This window comes from Brassica napus, chromosome A3, assembly GCF_020379485.1.
Source record: "Brassica napus cultivar Da-Ae chromosome A3, Da-Ae, whole genome shotgun sequence".
NCBI classification, from domain to species: Eukaryota; Viridiplantae; Streptophyta; class Magnoliopsida; order Brassicales; family Brassicaceae; genus Brassica; species Brassica napus.
The window spans coordinates 3137641-3163330 of NC_063436.1; the positions used below are offsets into that span (position 1 = coordinate 3137641).

General features: G+C 33.8%; 4 protein-coding genes and 1 long non-coding RNA gene across 5 annotated transcripts; 3 read left to right on the plus strand and 2 right to left on the minus strand.

Moving 5' to 3' along the window:
* Positions 1 to 724: 724 nt before the first annotated feature.
* On the minus strand, positions 725 to 4072 carry LOC111202297. The gene is made up of 8 exons (XM_022694985.2): positions 3621 to 4072; positions 3444 to 3535; positions 2233 to 2936; positions 1811 to 1881; positions 1622 to 1711; positions 1346 to 1537; positions 1140 to 1281; positions 725 to 1060 (listed from the first exon to the last, which is right to left on the minus strand). The coding sequence occupies exons 1-8, from the start codon at positions 3984 to 3986 to the stop codon at positions 882 to 884; spliced, it is 1836 nt and encodes a 611-aa protein (XP_022550706.2). The 5' UTR covers positions 3987 to 4072; the 3' UTR covers positions 725 to 881.
* Positions 4073 to 6893: 2821 nt separating this feature from the next.
* On the plus strand, positions 6894 to 9314 carry LOC125594768 (auxin efflux carrier component 5-like). The gene is made up of 5 exons (XM_048770846.1): positions 6894 to 7678; positions 8133 to 8218; positions 8313 to 8470; positions 8871 to 8947; positions 9032 to 9314. The coding sequence occupies exons 1-5, from the start codon at positions 7026 to 7028 to the stop codon at positions 9102 to 9104; spliced, it is 1047 nt and encodes a 348-aa protein (XP_048626803.1). The 5' UTR covers positions 6894 to 7025; the 3' UTR covers positions 9105 to 9314.
* Positions 9315 to 9473: 159 nt separating this feature from the next.
* On the plus strand, positions 9474 to 10921 carry LOC106432862. The gene is made up of 3 exons (XM_013873710.3): positions 9474 to 10124; positions 10204 to 10441; positions 10551 to 10921. Exons 1-3 carry the CDS (start codon positions 9771 to 9773, stop codon positions 10715 to 10717), a joined length of 759 nt encoding a protein of 252 aa, XP_013729164.2. The 5' UTR covers positions 9474 to 9770; the 3' UTR covers positions 10718 to 10921.
* Positions 10922 to 10966: 45 nt separating this feature from the next.
* Positions 10967 to 15231, minus strand: LOC106432847 (transcription repressor KAN1). Its single transcript, XM_013873696.3, has 6 exons — positions 14147 to 15231; positions 13955 to 14031; positions 13072 to 13117; positions 12127 to 12250; positions 11494 to 11605; positions 10967 to 11396 (listed from the first exon to the last, which is right to left on the minus strand). Exons 1-6 carry the CDS (start codon positions 14844 to 14846, stop codon positions 11295 to 11297), a joined length of 1161 nt encoding a protein of 386 aa, XP_013729150.1. The 5' UTR covers positions 14847 to 15231; the 3' UTR covers positions 10967 to 11294.
* Positions 15232 to 15491: 260 nt separating this feature from the next.
* On the plus strand, positions 15492 to 17291 carry LOC125594800. The gene is made up of 2 exons (XR_007329984.1): positions 15492 to 16376; positions 16453 to 17291. It is a non-coding gene; the product is annotated as an uncharacterized LOC125594800 (long non-coding RNA).
* The last annotated feature ends 8399 nt before the right edge of the window (positions 17292 to 25690 follow it).

Consider the following 25690-nt stretch of genomic DNA (forward strand, 5'->3'; position numbering starts at 1 on the left):
TTAATTCTAGTTTTAGTTAGCTATAACTTTAGGGAATGCATTTTTGTATAAAATGTTTGTAAGAAAATTATAATAACTACTCAATAATACAACTTCACTTCTTTTAGACTTGTTCTTATGTTTTAAATGAGTTTGTGAAGTTGACCCCAAAAAAAGAAGAGTTTATGACATTTCTAGCAAATTAGGTTATTTGCTTTAAATATATTGGTTTCAATATTGTTTTGAAAATCATTTACAAAGTAGATGAGACATTAGTATTATATATTTTTATCACTTAGACTGGGTGGTGAAGGGAAGGTGAGGTGGGAGACGCTTGAGGATGTGTTTGAAACACATCTCTGATCATTTGGGTTACGGTGTGAAAACAGGACTGCCTTATGTGTGGAGGAACGAGAGGGGAGATACTGTGGAGAGTTTGAGGAAGAAGTGGGAAGGAGTTGATCTGATGGAGAAGAATGTTCCCTTCTTTGAGTCTTTGAAGTTGCCAGAGAGTGCGGTTAAGGTTGAGGATTGTGTGCTTGAGCTTGCTAAAGCGGTGAGAGAGCAGTTGGGTTCAGATGATCCTGCTTTCACCCAGGCTGCTGATGCTATGGTTAGCTGGATCCAGCTCTGGACTTATGTTAACTCCAGCGGTTAACGGTTGAACCAATGAATCTATCTCCCAAGATCAGGCATTTATCATCATGTTTATTTTCTCTTTTAATAATGTTAAAAACCTTTTGACTGATGAAACCCATTTCTTGTTAATTTCAATGATGATAAAATTTTGCTAACTACTAGCAACGTGAGATATTCACAGAGATACAACAAGCAGTAATGTGGGGGTTACAAAAGAGAATACAAACAATATTAGTTAGGCGGCCTCATGGTTCTTCTAACTTCTAAGTACTGTGTTCCTTAGTTGAAGACGATGATGATGCTTTGGCACCCAAAGCATTGAGCAAAGACTGAGTGTCTAAAAGTTTCTCCCTAAGCAATACATTGTAGTCATAGAGAAGTTGTAGTTTCTTCTTGATGTCAACTGCGTCCACTTCTGAGCTAGAAGAGCCTTCACTGAACTCTGCAATAGTTACAGTACCAGTCCAAGGTCTCAGATTTTATGATAAGTTATAAACAATGGTAGAAAATGTTAACCATACCCATTGAAGGAGGTGGAGGGATTATATCGCCATTGCTATGAGAAGACTGGCTTATACTCTTCTTGTTTGAGGTATTAGGAGCCAAGGAAGAAGCTGAATCCAAAGGTCTCATCTCTAGGCTTGCAGGTTGTGGAGTTACATTCTGGAAGACAATAGGCAATTAAGACTTTTCAAGGAGCCTAAAATATGATAGTTAGTTAGTTTACCTTCTCAATGCTTAAGCCAGGTTTCTTGGCCGACATGATAAAATGCTGCATGTTTGTTCTTGATGATCCACATTCCGAAGGAGATGTTGAAGGTCTAGCTAAGCCACAGAGTGCTGATGACACCTTTGTTGTTCTGATGGCATCATCGCCCAATATGCGGCAATCGTATGTGTATGCAACATATCTTCTCAGCTAAACAAGTATTCAATGAGCAACTGATAATAAAGAAAAGAAAACGTTTGCAAGAAGAAGAAGAAAAAGAGAGAAAACAGTTACTTTATCCCAGTGGTCAAGAGCTTTACGACGTTTCCGTATCCTCCTGAATATGGTATCTTCATTTCGCAGCTTCTTGATCCTGTACTCACACTATGTAAAGAGCCAAGTTACCACCATACATAATATGGTAAACAAGAGATGTGAAGAAAGGTAAACATTAAAATAAAGAAGATGGAAAATGCTTCAAACCTGCACTAGTATGTAGAAAAATATGCCAATACTGATGCAATATAAACCACCAAGATCAGCAAGGAAGCTAACTGTCAAACAGCAAACAGAAAGATACTATAAGTTAATAAATAACTATTAAGACTTAGTAGGCCTGGGCACATTTATCCGGAACCAAAAAACTAATGTCGGTTAAACCAAAAAATTTCATAAATATCTGGATGGATCCTATATCTCTAAAACCGGAATCAAACCGAAAAAAATTCATAAATATCTGGACGGATCCTATATCTCTACAACTGGAATCAAACCGAAAACCAAAATTTTTTAAAATACAAATTATATACCTATAATATCAATTATATTTAATTATTAATAACTAGATTATATACCCGAACCAAAACCAAACGCACATGCCTATCACAAGAAGTAACTTTACTTACCAGGACCGAGTATATTCTCATGGTCGATCTCAACGATATAAGAAGACAGATAGTTGATAAACAGTGTAGTGTTGAGTATGCCATCTGTTGACCTCCCCAAAGACGCCTGAAGCTGAGCAGTTTCTCGGTAAACCGAGCCAGGGATAAACTCGTGAAACAGAGGCTGAATCAGCTTAAGATCCCCCAGATGATGGTAAATCCTCGGAAACAGATTAAACTTCAATACGTTCCCTTCACTCCCACGAAAAGTAACCGGTCTCTCATCAAGTATACTCCCGTTTCTCAGAGTACCACTAACGAAACTCACATGCTTCTTCTTGTCAGCTCCGTTCTTAGAAGTGAAGTTAAACTGAAACCCAACGGCAGCTGCAGGGGCACCTGGAAGGTCAACGAAATGCCACGAGATGTAGATGTAGTCGTTGGCGAGACGACATTTGTTGCACTTGAAGTTCACGGTTGGTCCTGAAGTTGTGTTCCTACAAGTGTAGTTCCCAAAACTTGACAGAGAAGCTACTTTTAAGTCGCTGAATCCTGGATTACCAGTGAGGACGTTCCCAATACCGCGTAGGTTGGAGCAGCTCATGTCGGAGACGGCAGTGATGTTGAACTCTAGATCGTTTTCGAATGAGATTAGGTCTGGAGAGCCCGTAGCTCTCACGTTGTGTACTTCAATGGTTCTCTTGGTTAGGATTTGGTAAAGCAACCTGTGAAGAAACTAAAAAGCAAGTAAATATAGTGTTTTAAAAATCGATCTAGGCCTCCGCCTAATCGGCAAATCGAGTCTGAATGAAACAACTTTTTTCAAACCGATATTAAAAAAAATCGGTCTAGACATTCTAGACCTTCAAAAACTCGGTCTAAGTGCCCGCCTAAAAATTAACGCAAGTACGCATCTGCCTAATTGGCAAATCGAGTCTGAACAAAACAATTTTTCAAACCGATATTTAAAAAGATCGGTCTAGACATTCAAAAACTCGGTCTAAGCGCCCGCCTAAACATTAATGCAAGTATAAATCGATCTAGGCATCTCCTTAGTCGGCAAATCGAATCTAAATGAAATAATTTTTCGAAAAATCTGTCTAGGCATTCAAAAAATTGGTATAGGCGCCAGCCTAAACATTAATCCTCTATAGGGCACCTAGTAGTAACGATTTCGTGAACATTGGTCTTTACATTATAAAGCTTGAATGTTAGGATAGAGAAAGACTCACGCAGCGAATAGTCCTATGAAGACAATCCAGCTAGCAACAGAGAACATTCCACCTAGCTCCGTCTTGCGTTTCTTAACAATCTGCTGATCATCCTGCAAAAAGATTCAAAAGTGAATGCAAACCTCATGGATAAAGCAAACTCAAGGAAACTAAAGAAGAAGGGGGAGAAGTACTAACGAGCCAATGCCTAGTGGAGAAGAAGACATCAAGCCGAGTAATCCACCAACGGAGATTGAACCAGACGTTACGACCGTCGCCGAGCTTGGTGAATCTGAGGAAGAAGCAAAAGACTAGCCACGAGAGAAGCATCACGAGCGTGGCTTCCAAGAACACGGCCTGAGACTGCGTGAACTTCTTGATCCTGTCGAAGGCGAATAGCGTCTCTGCGAAGGATATTCCCTTGTAGCTGATGTCTTTGTCGGTGGAGATCGTCGACGGCCAGCCAAAGATCTCGCAGCTTCCTGAGCTCCGGTTTAGAAGCTGGCCGATACCGCACGCGCAGCGCGTGGCGTTGTATGTGATGGAGTCTCTGGGACACGACATCGCCAGAGGTTTGAGACTTTGGACGAAAGACCGAGAGAGATATGTTCCAGAGAGAGGGGGTAAGAGTGGAATTTCATCTTTTGTGTTCTTCGTCTTCTGTCTTTTTTTGCCTCTTTTTTAATTTTTTTATTATTTTTTTTGGTACAGCGTTAAAGAAACAGCAGACACGAGGAAAACCAGCCTGTACGTCAAGGACCAACGAAATTTATTAAAAAACGATTGGTTCGGTTTAATTGACCCGGTTGGCTAATAAAATTTCCCGCTAGACCAATTAAACCGCAAAAATCAGTCTTAACCCGGTTTGACACTGATAACACATTCTCAAAAGGTGCATTATGCTAATTTTGACCAATTGTATTCACCTAATTCACGTTCTTGACAACATGCCATCAAAGATTTTATGTTGATGTAGCTAATATATTTGATGACTTTATGCTGAATGTGTGAAACCATTCTCCATGCTTAAACACTTCTTTATTCTTCTCTTCTAAAAAATGAATGTTTCCAGAATAAAAACATGATGTGAAGCTAGCAGAGGAGTACGTACAAACAATTTATTAAGTGATGAAGCAGTTTATTTGTGAGCCACGAAGATAAAAATTTTATTTTTTGAAACTTTAATATGTAGTCGCCATAATGGCCCCAAAAGAAAAGAAAAGACAGAAGTGGAGTCGTTTCAAATAGAGGATTTATTCCACCTGCAGTGGGAGTTCCTTTTCTTTTTAAAAGATTTGTAAACTGTTTTCTATACGGAACTGTAGAAAGATCAGCGTGTGGCTATTGATAGTTATATTATCGAATAAATTCTAATTCTGGCAAGTCATTTAGTGAATTATATATTTTGGGAATTCATAGTCTAGTTTTAGAAAGATGATTAATTACAAGCTTAAAATGGTTTCTGGTCTGAAAAGATTATACTATACTCTAGACCTGTGGTACATATGTGATTTGGAATAAACTTTCAAATCATGCTAGCAATTTCGACATAACTGAAGAAGCATAAAGAAAATATGAACGATGAATGAATGAAAAACAAAAGCTTTTTCGATCTTAACATGACTATGTTGTCACTTGTCAGCATATCTAAAAAAATAGCATATAGATTTTAGACATCAAGTGATGAATAGAACTTATTCTAAAAGCATTATTATTACATTTATATGTGAGCTCCATCAATTTCACCAGTGAAGAAGCATCCTCCACGTTCTCCCCATATTTCTAATCCACCAATTTTAGTTCTTGTTCCATCCGTCAACGTTTCGTTGTTTTAGTCCCAGACCTATATACTCAGACGATGATGTTTGTTCTTTCTTTCTTTCTTTGTTCCAAATTATTGGAATAGACTGGTTATTCTCTCATTCTTAAACCATGAATGTTATTATCAAATCAAAATCAAAATGTGAGTATGAGCTCTCCAGAACATTTTATGCCTCTGCATGATTCTCTAGTAATTAAGTTAAATCATATCTCTTATCATGAATATACGACGTGGAAAATTTTGTCGTCATTGATGAATGTGATTGTAAAACAAATATAATACGATTTTTTTCTTGATTGATGGAAGACAGATAAACATGGTTCAACCACATATTATTTTTTTCTTGCCAGGACAATATAGAAGCATCGGAAAAGATAGTTCAAGACAAAAGTAAATTATTTTTATAGGACAATGGATTTAAGTAGTTATTTTTACTCACTACTCTATCTATTTATATGTCTATTTTCTCTTCAAAATCTCAATGAAATGTTAAAAGGTCCATGGTTCAAACTATCATTACTATGGTGTCTAGTGTTAAGCAAATCCTTGCTTTTGTCGGATATGGAATTATAGTTGCTATCCATCGCCAGGTGTGTAGGGCATTTTAAGCTATTCTATGCACTTTTGCTTAAATTTTATGCAATAGCATATGCTGCTCCCATTTATGAAAGAGCATTCAAATATTATATTGAAATATGATTTGGGTTAGTATAGTTTATATATATATATATATTCTAAAAATAGCTGCTAATGCTCACATGTGGTTGTATAGTTATGCAAGTCTATATGCAATTGATTGTAATGAGTTCATAACAGTTCTAACTTCTAACAAGTCAACATTTAAAGGCTAAATCTACCATTCAAATATTTTCGATTTTCATGAACTAAAACAAATTGTGTAAACTGAATATCCTCCAAATCTTCCAAAACACGCAGTTTTGATAGATCCTGCCATTTATTCGAGAGTAAGGCCTTCCACACTAAACTCCATTGATATATGATGACGTAGAAACAAATAAATGATCATGCGCTTTAGAATGCATTTCATTTTCCCAAAATAAAGCTGTGTAATCATAGGGTCTAGTTCTATTTCACTAGTCGCATTATCAGTCTCCTAATAAGTAGGAACCATCAAACAAACATGTGAATATTGGGAGAGGCACGATCTCACATTCCCAAGTGCGACTTCGTGGCTCAAGCTGCAACCTCATTATTTAATTTGTTCTGCGACGTTATCATGATCAAGTACATTTATCAATATAGTCAAATATTGAAAGACATGTTAACGTCATACACAAATTAAATACCAAACTCAATAACAATTGAAATAGAATCATATGCCATGGCCCGATCTGGTCAATTATATTGATAATGACAACTTTCGTTTCTCTCTGCTAAACTAATAGCTATTATACTTGACAAAAAAAACTAATAACTATCATCTTAAAGTGTATCTTGCAATTATTTTATAGGAATTGTTCCATATATGAAGTATACATACTTAACCATATAGACAAAAGGAAACTTAGTATTGTTATACCAAAAATCTTGCTTTTGTTTCAATGATATTATTCATCATGGATGTCTAATATATATATATATATATATATATTTTATTGTTTTTTCATTTGTTAAAAACAACAATCGTATCTATAAATATGAACATGTTGGTTATGTCTTACCACATTCACTATCTACAAAAGAACTTAACAAGCTTCAGTTTCTTTCCCGTTGCTTAAACCAAACTGTGTATTATATATAACATTTTTTTTAGTAAAACCATGATAAGTGGGGGAGATGTTTACAAGGTCATCGAAGCAATGGTTCCACTCTATGTTGCCCTAATCTCAGGCTATGGTTCGGTGAAATGGTGGAACATCTTCACTCGTGATCAATGTGATGCCATAAACCAGCTCGTTTACTATTTCACCCTACCACTTTTCACCATCGAGTTCACGGCTCATGTCGACCCATTCAACATGAATTACCGGTTCATTGCAGCAGATGTTCTCTCTAAGATCATCATAATTGCGGTCTTAGCGTTTTGGGCCAAATATAGCAGCAAAGGAAGTTATTGTTGGTCCATTACAAGTTTCTCTCTATGCACTCTTACTAACTCTCTTGTCGTGGGTGTGCCATTGGCAAAGGCGATGTACGGACAAGAGGCTGTTGATCTCGTTGTTCAATCATCGGTGTTTCAGGGAATCGTGTGGCTCACACTCTTGTTGTTTGTCTTAGAGCTTAGAAGAGCCGGCTTTAGTAGTAATAATAATGTAGATGACATCAATATCGAAGGTGGTAGAAAGGAAGCCGTGGTTGTGAGAGTGGAGAAGTCGTTCCTTGAGGTCATGTCCGTCGTGTGGTTGAAGCTTGCAACGAATCCGAATTGCTATTCTTGTATCCTTGGAATCGCATGGGCTTTTATATCTAACAGGTAAAAAAGAATCTTTAATATATATATTAGCTTTATGAAATATGTTTTATCAAAGCTTTAAGTATGGGTGATCAGGAGACACTAAGCTCAATTTCTAACATCTAAGCAATCGTTTAAACGGACCGAAAAATCTAAAATTTGAAGTTTAGACCATCAAAAATACTTTTCGGTCTAGCGCCTTACACTCTATGATAAATGGTGTTGTAACACAGTTGATTATCGTATTTACGTTAGCCTTTTCAAGTTATAGTGTCCTTAGAAATTTTAACAAGGTAACATAAACACAAACGTACATGCAAAGAAACAATCATGTCCGGCCAGAATATAGTCTTAACTAAACAGGTGTTGTAAACAATGGGATTGGGGTTTTGATTATTAGTATGTATAATAGTAACAATATGATCAACATGATCTGTAACAAAGACTTTAATATTTTACTTATTGATTGAAATAGATGGCATTTTGAGATGCCGGGCATAATAGAGGGATCGATTCTTATAATGTCAAAAGCAGGAACAGGAACTGCCATGTTCAATATGGGTACGTTTATTTATGTTTTATTACCTACCTATGTATATATTACATAACCATATGGAACTAGTAATTGAGCATACATATGTATACATATGCGCAGGGATATTCATGGCACTTCAAGACAAGTTGATAGTATGTGGAACAAGCTTGACTGCGATGGGGATGATCTTGAAATTTATTGCCGGACCCGCCGCCATGGCCATTGGTTCAATCGCGGTTGGCATCCACGGAAATGTCCTCCGCGTCGCCATCATTCAGGTCATTATCCATTTCTTGTATTTTTGTTCCGGTTTGTCTGATCAAGTTTTCGTTTCTTGTTCTGTTTATAAGCTATATATACAAAGCAAAGGAAAATAAATGTTCAGTCTGATACAGTTATATTTTAGTTTAATCTTGTTCTAAATAACGTACGTTGGATATGTGTATAGTCTGATAGATTAAGTAGCATACATATATGTTGATTAGCATATACCGAATCAATTTGGAAAACTGCAATACACCAAATCATTCCTTTCACCCACTAGCTAGATAGGAGACAAACTTAAGAATGCTTTTTCACTTTTTTTGTCATCATCTTTTTCACTTTTCAGAAGATAAAAAACTTAATTTGTTTTTGAGTTAAGTGATAAATTACTTATGTATCAGTATGTAATTACAGGCTGCTTTGCCACAATCAATCACTTCGTTTATTTTTGCTAAGGAGTACGGATTACATGCAGATGTTCTAAGCACAGCGTAAGTCTAAATTAGAAAACCAAATATAATTTTATATTTTTGTGATTATATATAATTCAGTTAATTGTGTGATCATAAATGTAGGGTGATATTTGGGATGTTGGTCTCTTTACCAGTGCTCGTCGCCTACTATGCAGCTTTGGAGTTTATTCATTAATTAAAGTAAAATGTCAGTAATATATCAATGATATATCCCCGAATTATATGTTTTTTTTCCTTTCAAGGGGATTTTGAAGTATATTTGAGGTATGGAAAACACCATGAATCAATCTGACTAATTAATGTTGAAAACATATATCTATAGTTTAATGTATAAGGTTTGTTTTCCCGGAAGTATGTAGTAGTAATTTAATATTTCAGATTCGGATATGAGTTTTGTATTTCTTTTGCCGGCAAATGATATGAAGTTTATTATATGTTGTTTAAAATGCTTTGAACAAAGAATAAATGGGCTTGGCATAAAGGCCCATCGGGGTGCATATTTGATGTAATCCGATTCGCAATTTTCTTTATATTGGGAAAATTGAACCCGTGCGAACAAGTAACAAACGGTTGAGTTGGCGCGGCAAAAAAAAGCCGCACAGCAAATGGACCTTAACAGAAAGAGAATGAGCTACTCGCTTGTTAAAAGCGCGTTGATTAGACGCTCTTGGCCACGTTGGTGCTTGCATGCTACACCTACACGTGGGCGTGGCCGATATCTTCTAACGAAAAAAACTAAACAGCTGTTCTGTTATGTTCCCATCTTACGTCCGCCATTATCTGTTACCACCCCCAAGTTTTTTCCTTCTTGATCCAAATCCTAAATCAACAGTCTGAGAAAATGTCGCAAGATCACGGCGAAACAGAGAAGAAATCATACGCTAAAGCCGATGATGTCGGAGAAGTCGTCGTGAACGGAGGGACGATGAATGGTCATCACAAAACGGACTATGTGGAAGTTAAGGAGGAGGATGATTCGGAGAGCCTCCACTCATTGCTTTGGATCACGATCCGTTCGATTCTGTTTCCGGATCCGAAAACAAGGGATGCCTCGTCGTCTTCTCTGCTTCAACGAATAAGAAACTCTCTCTCCGAGAATGGTCCAAAACTTCGAGAAGCTTCTCGGAAAACGTCACGCGACATTCTCCAATGGACTCGTCGTGGCAGCCCGCTTCGTGCACTGCTTGTCATCACTGTAATTGATGATCACTGACTCTTCTCATGCTAAAGTTTGGTACTTTATTGGAATAGTCAAACTTCTTGTTTTGTTGCAGATAGGAACAATAGTGATTCTTACGGCACTAGCTTTGGTTGTATTCACGCTCTTCTTTGTAGCTGCAACAGTAAACGCAATCACAATCTCTCTTTTGGTTTCACTTGCTGTTGCTGGTGGCTTCTTGTCTCTCTTTTTTCTCTCCTTGTCCCCTACTTACATCGGAGCCTTATCCGTTGCTGCGTTCGTCATCTCTACTGCTACAGTTTCAGCTGTTGCTTCCATCTTATTTGCCTCAGGTTTATATTACTCTGTTCTGGTTCTGTTTTGGACTCTTGAAATGAAATATTCCAAGTTGCTTTCTTTTCTTTTATTTACTGATAGAATATAATGCAATGAGTTTAACAGGTTGGATTGGGTTCTTCTATCTTGTGTGGTTGGGAGCAAAAGGAAGCCTGCGCTTGGTGAAGCAATTGATGGGATTAGCCTATTCAGGTAACAGTTTCAGTCTTCATCAAGACAAAGATCGAGAGGTAGTAACCATCGAATCATCCAGTGAGAATCCTTCTCTTTAGCCTTTTTTTTAATTACAAGTGTCTACAGAGTTTGTAGATAAACCCCTAGTTTTGGTCAAGCGTGTTTGTTAATGAAAGTTTATATAAATTGTTCATTCACTGAGCTTGTTGTGAAGAAGCTGATTACAGAAGAATCATTGTAATCATTTGCATTCGGATGTGTATGCATATATTTTGTTTCATTTAATTAAGGAATGCTGCGTATACAACCCTCTAAACCACGAAGAGGCTTTCACTTCAAGAAAAAAATCGTCCAAACTTTGTGTGTAACTTATGATCACGCCAATTATATAACTTATGATCACACCACATCAACCTCGGGAAAATCAATAAACCCCGGAAAACCAAAAAAGAAAAAAAAATCATACATTGATCATGCACTTTATAATTAACATCAATGGAACTTGAGAAGAAAAGCCTAAAAAAGCATGTCTTTCTCCAAAAATCAACACTCTTGAGCGTCTTGGCTCTCTCTATGTGATCTTCAACTTTTCCGCTGACAAATTCATCGTCACAGCGGTATAACTATAACTGCAGTCTGCATACATGTTCCGGGTATATATATTGGTCAAGAAAGTCATTTCTCGTGCCAATCGGGTCTTCCTAATGTGAACTCCAAACTTGGATTGTTACAACTAAGATCTCCACACCTCTTTCCTTGATCGTTTGACCTTTGGTCCTGCGAAATTAACTTTAATTAGGTTTTTTTTTTCAAACTAAGAAAAACAATAACTATATATGTATATGCATGGTTATATGAGAACTGTTATTAGAACCTGATTTTGAAGGAGGGAGGTTTTTTGATGGTGAGAGATCATTGATGTTGATGAAGTTCTGATCACCGTATCTATGTCGCTTGCGCAGTTGTTACTTAATGGCCATGTCTCTCTGTTGTATGTTTAAAGAACAACAAAGTATAATGAAATCAACAATCTTATCCATGCATAAGTTGAAAATGAAAAATGGTAAACCATTTAACTCGATAGTTGGTGATTTATACTAGAAAAATGGTAGTCACAAATAACGTATTTTGCATGTTACTATTGATCCCACAAACTTCATGTCATAAATGTGAACAGTTTTTTTTATTATATAACAAGTATACCAAATGATTTTAAAAACTACAAACCCTAAATCCTATACAATTTCATCTCACTGAAACCAAAAGCACCATTTTCACTGGTTCAATTAAAAATTTAAAACAAACAAAAAACCTGAAAATATCATCCAATCTATTTTTGTTGGGATAACTAAATATTTTTTATTTAACTTGGTTGGAGTAGGATTACTTAGGTAAAGGGAACCTAAACCCTATATAACTACGCAATCTCACTTAAATTCTAACGTATCGTGCGTTTGATACATGTATATACTTGTATGTAATAAGATTATAACACGTATAAACGTACCCTGAAGAGTTACTCCAACGAGGTTGTGTGGAAGGGAAGTCAATTTCTTGATGATGAGGAGAAGTATCGTCAGATTGTGCCCTTTCATTCGCGTTTATACCCATTTCTTCTTCTCCTGACCCATCTGAAAAATTAATTATAACTTTTTATCATATTTCATCTCAACTATTTTACCCTTTAAGGGTTCTTGTTTAAAATAAAACAAGGGTCAATTATTGTAAGCTTTTGGTAAAAGACAGTGCAGTGAACATATTGCTTTCCTTTAAATGTTTTCCAGCTTTTGGCTTGACTAAAATCAATGTTTCAAACCTTGGAAATTGTGCCAAATAAGAGATTAAAAATGAAATATGTTTGTGTGTACAACGAAAAAAAAAAAAAATCCATATGAATATTTAAAAACAGATCTTTATTTCAGTGTACTAGTCATATTTGATTTACTAGCTTTTTTGGGCAAAGATTTAGTAGTTTAGTATGTAGTCATTTGATAGATTTTTTCCGTTTTATTAAAGAAGATCACTATTGAAGATGATTTTTTGTTTGGTTTGCTTTGAACCTTGATCAGTTAAACTTAGGGTTTCAATCATAAGAAAGAAAGATAAAGCCTTGAGCTTGACCAATTATTAGCATTTTTTAATTGGGAAAAGGAAATAGTAAAAATATTGGAACTAACTAGTAAAAATACTAGAAATGCTTCTTCTAAGTTTAAATAATATACGAATCAAATATTCAAATTATAGCTTGAAATTTTATTTTATTTATTTTGATCAATAAATTAGTATAGTAACTATATACTGAACCTAAAATCTGCTTAAATATTATTGGCGAAATAAGCTTTATTGTATATTTTTCTATCTTTTTAGCATATATAAAGCTGAAAAGTATTAGAAAGAAATGTGAATATGCATAAGTACATATGTGTAAAGTCAGGTTCGGAATAATACGTACCTGATGAAGCAGCAGGCTTGTTAGTGGTCTTAACAGTTCGATACATCTGCAAGAAAAAATAAGAGTAAAAGGCATTACAGCTCAAAAACTAAGGAATAAATCAATAAATCTAATTAAGGATACCATAAAAAAACAAGTGTATTATTTTGAATATACTTATGATACAGCTGACGAATCTGGAGACATATATGCAGACACATATGAACTTTATACAAATGTGTGGTTTTCTGGGTATGTCTTGGGACTAGTGTTGTACATTGAATTATTTATTTATGATTTTAAGACCACGAGGTTGATGTCTGAAAGATTGTATTATTATCATTGAGTAATGATGACTACTTTTGTCCCCTCTTCCTATTTTATTTTAAAATTAGAATTATGATTAAAAGAAATTCTATCATCTCAGTTTGCTTAACAATTCTCTTAAAGCTATACCTACACTCTCTCTCTCTTTTCTCCCTTTAAATTCATTACTGATTCAATTTCTTGGCAATTGTGCCATCTCTTCAGAAAATGACTAAACTTTGAAGCAAAGACAAAACAAGAAAACAAAACTAAGACATTAGAGTTTCAGCACAAGCTTTGGATACTTCAACACTATTCACTGCTATGATGGCATATATGTACACAAATATCTAGTTTCTTGATTAAGCTGTTTTTGTGCAACGGAAATGAGAAGAGAGAGAGAGAGAGAGGGACATGATGGTGATGAAAACAATGAATTTCCCTAATTAGAGAATCTTAATAATTGGTAATGAACTAACTTGACTAGACTCATACTAGGGGAAAGGAACCAATAAGAATATGAGAGAAAAAACCTAAATTCATAAACAACGTTTGGTTCTCTCATTTGTATTAACACGGAAGTGGAGTGTAGATCTACCTGCAAATGGCTCTTCACATGAGCTAAAGTTAAGTCTTTTACATCCATGAGCTCAAGAACTGACTTTGGAGTTGCTCCTATATATATTCAAAACAACAATAACAAGAATTTTGTTTCACATTTTTAGAATATATATTAAATTAAAAAGGGAAAGAGCTTAAGAATGTGATTATGATGTAAATGCGTGTGTACTTTCATGTCCGCCTAGAAGCTCAACGGCGTGAACAAACCGTGCGTGGAGGCTACTCGTCCAACGCATCCTCGGAGCTCTCATGCTCCGCTTTGTCGGCATCTTAGGCAAGAATCTTGATCTGACCATCCCATGATGGTGATGATTATGATGATGAGGATAAGAAGAATCTGAAGATCCAACGGCTCCATAGTGATTATGATGATGCATAGGAACACCTTTTAGCCTAGGGGAAGATTGGAACGATCGGTAAGCGTTGTTATAGCCGGAAGATGAGTTTAAGATTGAGAAGTCTCCTCCAAGAGAAGGCAAAGAAGAAGGAGAGGCTTGTTGGTGAAAAGGGAATGAACGGTTGTGATAGACCGGGATGCCTCTAATCGGACGGTGGATATTATTAATCTCGGATTCATCAACCCTTTGATGAAGACTTCCACCACTAAGGATGTGGTTGTTATAGAGGTTCCTTCTATCAGGACAATGGAGGATTCTTGTGCTTGGATTCGAACTAGGGTTGTTATGATGAGATAAGGAGAGTTCAAAGTTTGATGATCTGTTGTTGTCGGTTTGGGATGATCTTCTTGAAAGTTCTTTGGAAGACTCGTTGTGATGAGTATCTGGGAGACTTATGTTGAGAGATAGATCAGGGAGAGTTGTAGTCGTGTTTGATGTTGGTTTCTCTAGAAAAACTCCTTCCATGGACATGATTAAGCAACCTTTTAAGAACCTCTCTTGCTATTCCTTCTGCTACTGATGATGATGATGATGATGATGGGTGATTACTTGTATTTCTTTCTCTTGAGGGTTTTGCTTCTGAATTTAAAATTATTTTTCTAAGGGAAAAATAAAAGAGATTCTTTGAGCAAAGAAGTCAAAAGGGTGTCTGAAAGATTTGGATTTTTTCTCTATATCTCAAAAGGAAATGAGAAAGTGAGGGGAGATGAAGTTAAAGAAGAGCTTTGAAGAGGACTAAGAAGGAAGAGAAGAGAGAAAAGTTGAGTAATAATAATCTTCTTCCAGAAACAAACATGCTCAGAGTAAGACGCAGAGAGAGATAGAAAAAGAAGGAGAAGAGAGAGAGAGAGATAGGTATGTGTGTTGTGAATCAAACGCAGAAGAGAAAAAAGGAATAAAACAAAATTCAGGAAAAATAAAATAAGTAAGAAAGAGAGATATAGTGTGTGCGTATGTACATGTGTGTATGTATGAGATGGAAAACGATAGTTGAGAAAGGGTAATATTGTAATTCGTTGTATTCCAAATAGTGCAAGTTTTTATTTTATTTTGGGATGATATCTTAAATTTGTCATTTTAACCTTTCTTTCACCGAGCAAACTACCAATATAAATATTTTACAACTACATTGATTGATTCAGCTAAAATAACTAGCAAGTCATTAGTATTTTATTATTGAGTATTGACACTTTAGTTTTTACAGCTAAAATAACTGAACTACTATTGACAAATAATTTGTTTATATAATAGATGGAAATTTGATGTAAATTAGTACGTTATAATTGATATCCTTTTCATAGATAAAACATAATGATATGTGTTTGGGGCTTGTTTCTTTATACAGATTCTTTAAACATATCGAACAAAAAGATAGATTAACAAACCTTATCATTTTGAGTACTAAATCAGAAACCCATTGGAATATAAAATAATACATGTTCACAGATTATGATGAAGAATCTATATATATATATAAATGTATGCCTCCCTCCTGTGCTGCCACCTAGGATCCAGGTCAGAAAGTCGCTGCTTGAGGAGACGACACGTGTCCTTTTCATCAAACCGCACAGCTTCATTTAACTTAGAATACAATTGATATGGGCTTTGTGTATGGGCTTACGCAAGCCCTAAACCGTAGTCTTCTCTCCTCTCCCTTCGTCCAATCCAACCTCCCTCCGCTTCCGCCGTCTTCCTCCTCCACCTCCCAGAAAGTGACGCCCGTTCCAGCCCCTCTATCGCTTCCGCCGGCAGGTAACTTCGGCAGCTTGAAGGTTCGAGGACGATCGGGGGAGCGGGTTCGAGTCTCCACCGCACACGTTGACGGAGCCGGTGTGGGATTTGGTGTGAGCCAGTAATCTGAAGCTGGTGGTATTTCCAAATCCGAATAGGGAGGATCTTGGGAAGACGCTTAGGGATTGGGATCAGTGGGACCGTTTTTCTTCAAGCCAGCCGAATCTTCCTTGAGAACCTTGGTATCAAGCCAGCCGAATCGCCCTCGAGGTCCAAACCCTGCTTTTTCAGAAAACTTCCTCTGTTAAATCTCTCTCATACTCTTTGATAATGGCTTCTTTCGCAGATTCATCTATCTGAATTGAAGGCGGGACAGTGCAGGTAGCGTGTTGAGGCAAGGCTTTTGCGTTTCTGGGAATCCCGAAAAGTTAAGAAGCACTGCTGATAGTTTTGTACAAACACTTGAGATTCGCATTTTGGTGACAAAGGTCTATACTTTTTCGGATTCGGTTCTTGATCTGATTATATTTGATGTTTTTTTCTCACATAGGAAGTGATTCGAGGGACAAAGGGATGAGAATTTTCCTCAAGAAGGTGTGGTCTGTGGTGGAGCTTTGTCGTACGGAAGTTACGATCTACAAGGTTCCTTGAGAGTTCATCATCACAACCCCAATTCTAAACCGCTTGAAGGTCTTCCCTTTACTGTGGTTACAACTCAAACATGTAATCACAACATGCCATTGACTAAGCAACATAAAGGAGAAAGAGAGAATAACTCAGTGAGTTATGATCATGAACCAAGTTTCAGTGAGGAAGGTGGTGATGGTCACAATGAATCCATCAGCTAAAAAGTCTCCATGGCAGTGATGAAGTTGACTGATAAGATGTTGAAGTTGTTGATAACTGACGTGCCTTATATGTGATGATTCGAGTATGGATGGTGGTAGTAGAAGAAAGCTTGTGGCTTTACAAAGAAAGAGAAAATGGAAATTTGTTTCTGAAGTTCTGTTTGAGAGAGGTTTAAGAAGCTTAATGACAATAGATTGAATCTGCATCATAACCTTGCTCTGCAGCATTCGGTAAAGCTAGCGTTTAGAACATAGATGATCAAGAGAATGATGATTTTAGGAATCATCAACTTGAAAGACGCACAAATAGAAAAAATAGACAAAATCCAATATCTGATTTGTTTATTGTTTTGGGCCATTTGGCTCATCAGACCCGAATATTAGCTCATCTTTGAACAATCAAGCAGTTCGACTTTGGATCAATCAAGAATCTACTTTGCAACAATAGTAATCAGATTAACACATCAAAAAAAAAATCATGTTTCCTTTTTACTTATCTCTCCACGTGCCAATCTTAGTAATCTTGAACACTTTTATTTGCAGTACCACTGAAAATCTCTTTCCTTTCAAATAATAATTGAAGTTCAAACAAACAAAATAAATGGAATTTGAGAAAAGAGATTTATCCTTAAGATTATTTTTCAAAAACTTTACGGAAGTAAATATCTATTCTCGTTGTCAACCACTACAAATACCACCAACGCCAAATATATTTTTATCAAGTGCACAAAACCTATAATATATTTAAAATTACAATAGCTACATTAGTTAATGAAAATATTATTTTAAAAATATTATGGATGCATATATAAATATTAAGAAAAATGTATAAAATGAAATAAAAGTAACAATAACTTGAAGAAAAGAAAATGTATGACTAAAAATATTTGTGATTTGTGGTCTAGGATATATTCAACTTATTGTCCTAATCAATGTAGAATAAACCTTGGATAATATTTTTAAAAAATTATATATACATGAAAATATTTTTAATGGTAGGGTATATTTATAATTTCCAATAATCCGCAAAGTACAGAAAAAGGAAACATGCATGTATATAACCATGAAAAAGAAAACATGCATGTATATAACCATGAAAAGAAAACTACTTTTAATAACTTAATCAAAACCAACAAACACATTCAACTAGACGCAACAATTGCTAAACGCAATGAACAACACAACCTCAAAAGAAAGATGGTATAAGAGCAAAAATCCCAAGACATGACAAATAGTTTTGTACTAATAACTTACCAACCAATTAATTTACACAGATAGTTTATTTCAATAGTAATCAAAGCAAGAATATCCCTAATCAAAGCAAATATCCCGCGCGAAGCGCGGGCCGGCCCTAGTAATACTAATTAAAATGTTGGAGAAGAGTACAAGAGGAGAAAGAATAAAGGGTCGCTCTCTTCTGTCCTATCTAAATCTTTAGTCAAAGCAAAAGCCAAAGTTAAATAAATAAATAAATAATAAGAGAAAATAACAAAAACAAAACATATAAAATACATAAATAAAAATCGGATGCTCTGATTTTGGTACCCCGGAGACGACGGGATTCATACGTTGAGAGAGAAAGAAACCCTCTGACTCTTTTTGTTTTATTTTCTCCCCCACTCTCTTCGCTTCTCACTTCACTCTCTATTTAGATTTTATATATTTGTTTAATTTCTTTTATATGATTTTGGAATCAAACAATTCAAGTTCCTGACCGTAGATTGTTCAACTATACCTAAAGAGATAACTCTACATTAAATATCAGTACGTTCTTGAGTTTATGAATAGCTCGTAAAGACATAAATATTTAGTTCGTAGAGATGTAGACTACAAAATCAACCGGTCACTTGTTTGACCATTTTGTGAAGTCTATTATAGGGCTAAATCAGACTGATCTGTCACATTAGACACTTAATTTAAATATATATAGCAGATTTATATTACCAAATCTTGAGATTGTTTGTGTAGTTTTTTATTTCATAAACTTTGACTTGTTTATTTCAATGACATATTGTTATTTTCTCCCACTTTTGATTTGGATTATATATTATATACTTTGTGATGTGGCTTCCGAATGTAGAGAAAAAAGTTATGTCTTACAAAAAGTACCTTTTTCTTCAAATGAACTCATATATGTGCATGATACACATTATACATTCGTCTGTACAATACAATATACAAGTTTTTCCGTGTGTATATGACCATACAAGATGTGTCATATACTTAGCGGCATTTCTATTATTGTAACGCATAATTGTTTTAGATATTATCATACATAAGAATATTAGGCAGAAAGTATATTTTGTTTGTTTCCTTGAGTAAGCAAAAACAAGTAAACTCTAAAGAACCCAAATATTTGCTTCTAATTCCCTTTTTCATTCTCCCAAATATTCTTTCTCAATTAAATAAACTCTATATTTTTCATTGAGTTGTCTCCTCAGAAAATAAGTCACATGGCCATCAATATTAGGTATTTGTTTATTTATTGATCTTTTTATTATTATTTATTGATCGTAGAGGTAATTAAAAGCCCGAAATTGTTATAAAAATAAATTATGAATTATATAACACTCCATTTGGTTCAAAATATTACATATTTTAGTTTTCCCCACATATTAATAAAACATATTAAATTTTAATATTAAATGTATAATATTTTTGTAACTATATATTTCTCATCATTCTAAACCAATAAAAATCCTGTACAATTTTTTTTTTGAATTTTACAATCAATTATTATTAGTTGACAAAAATACATTGAAAATATAAAAATAAATATTTTTGAAACAAAACTTTTTTTAAAAAAATATGCAATTTTATGAAATAGAGGGAGTATGTTAATTACATTTTCTCTATATTAAATAATATAATGTTCAAGTTTTTTGCATTAAAATTGAGAAATCATTTATTTTGTTTTATTTTTTTATTGAAATATATTACTCCCTCAGTTTCTGAATAAGTGTCACTTTGACATTTTTTTCAGAAATTAAAAAAAATGGCTGAAATATATGTAAGTTGTTATTAATTACACCTTTCTGATCAATAATATTTGAGATGAATAAAATTATTTAAAAAATCAGTGCAGTTTGTAATCAATTTTCAGCTGAAAGTAAATATAATTTGCATTGGAATTGTAAAGTGACACTTTTTGTGTAACAACAAAAAATATTAGAATTACACTCAGTGGCGGATCCAGAAATTTTTTGGATCGGGGGCACAAATATTTAAAATAATATATATAATTTAATAACATATTTTTATAAAGATTAAATAATATGTATGATTAAAATAAACTACCAAAAGTAAGTTCAAAGTATATAGTACATTTAAATTGGTATCCTATAGCATACATAAAGTATAACTAAACACAAATCTTAAAAGATTTTGGATTTTAATATTTATTTTTAAAATTATTTTAGTTGTTTTGTATTGTTTAAATGTTTTTATCCAAGGGTGTTAATTAAATTTACTAGTAGTGTAAATTAGTGTAAATATATAAAATGAGTTAGATTAGTTGTTGAAACAAAATAGAAAGGAAATAGTTGGTTGAAAAAAGCAAACAAAAAATCTATATAAACGTGGTAACAAAGTAATACACGAAGAGATGACATCCATACATTACGTCTAATACTCGAAGGAATGAGAAAATAAAATTGAAAGAAAAAAGAAAGAAAAGGTAAAAAAAATAGACGTACAACGGAAGAATCAAACTGTCGCTCTAAAATTTAATGGGGGTACTATAAGCAACTGAGCAAATTAAGTGATAATGTTTAGGCTGGAAACAAATATTATCTAGAATTAATCGGGGGCACGTGACCCCGTAGTCATTAACGTGCATCCGCCCCTGATTACACTTATTATGAAACAGATGAAGTATTTGTTTCAGAAAAAAAAAAATCAATAGCTAAGCATTTAATCATTACTGACAAAAAAGGTTAAGCAACTGTAAAATACTAAACAATCACAAAATGTAAAAAGACATTTAATTTTGCACTAAATGTTGAAAGCATCAGGAATAAAAAAATAGGAAAATGATTTGAAATAATATGTAGAGATTATTATTTAATCTTATAATATATATATCTGTTAAAAAAGTTTGTGCGGTATATGTTTGTAGAGTTTAGACGTATTTTGAGTCTTTTTAAAAGTAGTGCATGCTGTGAGTTAGATAAATATAGCCTTAGCTATTTTTTTTTTTCCTTTTTTTTGGGAAGATGTCAATTTTATAATTCTGAATTGGTTTTCTTAAAGCCTACGGCTACAGTAAATTTGTTTTATACTGTATTTAGCATATAAATTTGAATTCAGTAATAATAATTTGAATTTTATTCCAAACTATAAATATATGTTTAGTTTTCTGAACGAGCTAGTTTTCTGTTTTTTCAACCCTAGGCTCATCCAAGAGATTATCATTAGATCAGTCACTAACACTATATGTTAACTGATCCATTAATTACTATATTGGGAACTAAACCTTTTTAGGTTTAGTTTATTAGAGGAACATTGAAACTAGAGATTTCTCAAAAAAAAACATTGAAAGTTTGAAACTAGAGAGTAACGAAGCTTGATATTTCGCTTAGCTATTAACGTATGATTGGATTCTGTGCCCCATTAATTTCTCGAAGAAGATATATTAGCTTTCCTTTTGCTCGTATGTTTTATTCTTTCCTTTATCAAATTCGCAATGGCTAGAAAAGTTCAAAAATGAACGGGTGATAATATATTCATGGACCTGAACTTACGTCGGTGAGTGAGATCCAATGCGACAAGTAATTAAACTGCTAATGCTGTTTTTATTTTTAACTTCCTCATTTACGTACGAAATAAAAGAACTTACTAGTAGTTGTATTTTATAATTTTTATTCATAGATCTAAAATAAATTATCACTGCACGCATTAAATGGATCCAACAGAACGTGAGGTTCCATATTGTCTAAATTAATAGTTTACACCTTTTTGGAATATATCGGAGAATGAAAGTCTCCGTTGATTCTACCAATCCGTTGACGTTCATATCTCTTTGTCATATTTTCTAATTAATACTATCCATTATTTAATTATTATATTTTTGATACTTACTTTGTATTTATAAATATGCATCTTGTCTTCAAACATACTCTCCCATTTTCTATTTTATTTTGAAAATTCCTTGATTAATGTTTTACAAATCAATAATAACTGAATCTTCTCAACACTAAGGAATTCGGAGAAGAATTTAACAATAACAATCAAACTAATAACAATACACAAAATATAAACATAAGAATAAGAAAACATATTGACACATGCAATATGGTTATCTACCTGTACAAATCAGACAATGATTTTTTTTTGGACTACTATGATATTTATTTGGTAGGTATAGATCTGAAATTTAATACGCATTTTGATTCCATACTGAATTATGGTTGTTCAAATCGAATTAAAAATAAATGAGTGTGTTTAGTTCTTAACACAAAAAAGAGTGTGTGTTTACTGTTTAGTGAAGATTATTCAAGTAGGGCAAAAGGCAAGACCCATAGCTGCCTAACAACCAGCTGTCGTCCTCTGTCTATTATGTTGAATATTAATTTAACTGTTTAATGGACCCTCATGTTTTTTGCATTATGTTACCATTATGGAAAAACTGTCCTATACATTAGAGAAAAATAAATTTTGGACTAAAAATAAATTTATTTTCTCACTTTTCTCATTGAAAGATCAAAAGAAATGTTGGTTAAAGAATATAAGAGAAGTAGTCGATCCCAGAGGAGCGCCTTGCAAAAGTGTTTTCTTGTGTATCATCTAAAATTTCTGGTAAACATATAACATAATCATGATCATACAACATCAATATAATATATTGTATCATACATTAGTGTTATTTAAAAATCCATTTATGACCAGTTTAAACTTTTTATATTATTCAAAATTGAATGGAAAATCGATATGATTGAGTATGTTATCTGATTGTAGTATAAGTTCCTTTCCTACTAACGACGTTTGTATAAAAAAAACAAGAATAAAAAAGGAAAATGCGAAGAATGTTGGTTTCACATCCTAAACAATGTAGTATATAATTTTCTTCCTTTTTGGGTCAATTTTTTTTTTATATTAGACTAATTTGATGAAAAGCATGGTGATAACTTTTTGGTCTTGTGAGTCAAGCTTTTCCAACAAAAAAAAAATCATTTAAAAACTGGGCATTAACTATTTTTGGTATTTATATGCGAATAGCCCAACATGATTTGTTCATCATTGACTCACTAACAACGATGTATAATATGCTTTTCTCGCCCCTTTTTTTTCTTTCCCTTCACATTCACCGTGCAAAAATATGCCTCTCAATTCTCAAGTTGGAGAATAAAGCTTAAAATCTTCCATATTTATGTTTAAAACACCCAAAAACTACTTTTAAGCTTTACGTATTTTGAAATATAATCGTAGGGTTACATTGGACCCACTGTTTTATGTTATGCAAATAGCAAAATTTCTAGAGTTGTGAATTAAATTATTTAATTCCATTCCATCTCAAAATAATGAAACAAGAGAAAGGTTGACATTACTATCCCCTTTTAGATTTTGTAAAGTTATAGCAAAGAAGCCAATATTTATTTCCTATCACATAATGAATTTGCACGGCTAACTAGCTAGGTGAAAAACAGTAAAGATGTACACTCAAAATTTAAAAGAAAAAGCGATGTGGTACTATTTCGGAAATACATAAGAATATTTGTAATTACAAAATAATTTTACCAAAAACTATCATAATTTGGAGTGTAAAAGGTAATTAAGAACACTAGCTAGTAATCAATCCACCACTAATGCGCCACATCATTTTGTAAGGTACCAATGAAAAAATAACGAAAATTAATTGGGCATATATATAACAAGATGCAAGAAAATAGAAACATAAGTTAAAAGAAAATCATTGGAACTACACTCCAATAAATAACTTATACCTGCGTTTATATAACATACTGATCACACTAGTGCTAGTTTGGTTATGAGAGAAACTGAAACAAAAATTTAATTGATCAACTCCTTTTAAAAAAAGAACTCTAATTGATAAACTTTTTGGGGATAATCCTTGTTATATATTTTGTGTTTGGCTTAAAATCCGATACTCTATACCAATTTTTTTCTCTTCCACAAGAGTATATTTATAGGGTATAAAAGATGGGGCCTAAAGGAATTGGCAAATTGTACCGAAGATTGGCGAAGAATGAGATGTGGCATGAAGGTGTTGTAGTTGTCTCATTAACCAACAACAGTCACAGAGAGAGAGAGATGTGATGTCCACTGTTCATTAAGGGGGTCCATATCTTTATATTGGTTGAATATATATCATGTAACGTCAAATTCTCTATGTCTATATATTGTTATTATGATTAATCAATAAAGTTAGAATATTATGAGGGTGAAAGAGCACACAACACCAAAGAATGTACTGTGACACCCACCAACGTCTCGTAACTATAATACATATTCTGTACTTACCACACCGACTAGGTTACAAACCATACCGTCCAGGTTTAACTTATTCTTGTCTCTTAATTTGATATTTCTTTGTAACCTCTTGTCTTTGATTTCTTAATTTTGAATTCAGGTTTGAATATATGTTATTGTTAGACATCGACCGATAGCCATCAAGAAACCTAATGAATGACTATTATGACGGTAATGATATAAAACAGAAAATCTGAAAGAAAGTTATATAGGTTTTTTTTTTTTGTAAAACAAAGTTATATAGGTTGTAAAGACTAACTGTTCCATTGGGTATACAGCTTTAAAACCTGCAAGATCATCAAACCTTTGTGAATGGTTAGAAGATTTACTTCTCAGTATTCATCATAGTTATTATTCTCTTTTTTTGTCAAAATATAGTTATTATCTTCTGCAACAACACCAATGAAGATTTGAATTTACAAATAGTTATGAGCTTTTGATATGCTATCCCCCAAATTCCTCGCGACCAAAACTTAGCTCTAGACAAGTGTTTCATGGTTTTCTACTAGCAATTTCAATCCAAAAAATGAAAACTCTATCTAGTATCTATAGAACCCATCACATCTACGTTGATATGGATTTTCTAAGTAGGTTTGAAATCTAAATGAGCTTTTTTCGCAAGATGTTAGAGAGAGGGCACTAAAGTGTAGGAACATCTCAAATTCCAATATGAAAAGTCAGCATAAACGGTTCAAAAAGCTTAATTAATTGATGTAAGTTTAAGGTTGAGAGTGAGAGAGAATGAGAAAGGAAGAAAGAAGAAAGAGAGAGAAAGGAAGAAAAGGAGCAATAAATGCGAAGAGACAGAAGGGCACAGAACTATTCTGCCCATTGCAGAAAAGATAGTCTGATGTGAGAGGTGATGAAATCATTTTGTAATCGATTGCTTTATGATTGCTCCTTTCATTTTTTTATTTTATTTAATTTTCTTTTTAAATAGGGAGCGACCATTTAGTGGATTGGAATTTGGTTTTTCTCTAAAGCTGATAAAAAGTAGAAGAGAAAAAGTATATATTCAATAGGTAAAGTGCTTTTCCCAGAAGTTTTTTTACCCCCTATGTGTTCTCTCACATATACTAATACTTTTCTGACAAATTAAAATAAGTATAAAAGGTAAAGTCAAGGGAAGAAAAAGCAAAAGTAAAAGAAAAAAAGCTGCAAGATGATGAAGTTATGATGACTCAATGATAATCGAGTGCATGCATTGCATTGTCCTACATATGCACAACACATATCATAGTAACTTTT

What these genes read in the sequence shown, in the direction of transcription:
- LOC111202297 (XM_022694985.2), bottom strand. Translation starts at nt 3,986, where the DNA reads ATGTCGTGTCCCAGAGACTCCATCACATACAACGCCACGCGCTGCGCG. An exon ending in TGAGAATATACTCGGTCCTG is followed by an intron (nt 1,882 to 2,232) that starts GTAAGTAAAGTT and finishes GCTGTTTGACAG; the next exon opens with TTAGCTTCCTTGCTGATCTT. An exon ending in CTCTTGACCACTGGGATAAA is followed by an intron (nt 1,538 to 1,621) that starts GTAACTGTTTTC and finishes ATACTTGTTTAG; the next exon opens with CTGAGAAGATATGTTGCATA.
- LOC125594768 (XM_048770846.1), top strand. Translation starts at nt 7,026, where the DNA reads ATGATAAGTGGGGGAGATGTTTACAAGGTCATCGAAGCAATGGTTCCA. An exon ending in TGGGCTTTTATATCTAACAG is followed by an intron (nt 7,679 to 8,132) that starts GTAAAAAAGAAT and finishes TGATTGAAATAG; the next exon opens with ATGGCATTTTGAGATGCCGG. An exon ending in GCAGATGTTCTAAGCACAGC is followed by an intron (nt 8,948 to 9,031) that starts GTAAGTCTAAAT and finishes TCATAAATGTAG; the next exon opens with GGTGATATTTGGGATGTTGG.
- LOC106432862 (XM_013873710.3), top strand. Translation starts at nt 9,771, where the DNA reads ATGTCGCAAGATCACGGCGAAACAGAGAAGAAATCATACGCTAAAGCC. An exon ending in GTGCACTGCTTGTCATCACT is followed by an intron (nt 10,125 to 10,203) that starts GTAATTGATGAT and finishes GTTTTGTTGCAG; the next exon opens with ATAGGAACAATAGTGATTCT. An exon ending in TTCCATCTTATTTGCCTCAG is followed by an intron (nt 10,442 to 10,550) that starts GTTTATATTACT and finishes TGAGTTTAACAG; the next exon opens with GTTGGATTGGGTTCTTCTAT.
- LOC106432847 (XM_013873696.3), bottom strand. Translation starts at nt 14,846, where the DNA reads ATGTCCATGGAAGGAGTTTTTCTAGAGAAACCAACATCAAACACGACT. An exon ending in GCTTCTAGGCGGACATGAAA is followed by an intron (nt 14,032 to 14,146) that starts GTACACACGCAT and finishes GAATATATATAG; the next exon opens with GAGCAACTCCAAAGTCAGTT. An exon ending in ATGTGAAGAGCCATTTGCAG is followed by an intron (nt 13,118 to 13,954) that starts GTAGATCTACAC and finishes TTTTTCTTGCAG; the next exon opens with ATGTATCGAACTGTTAAGAC.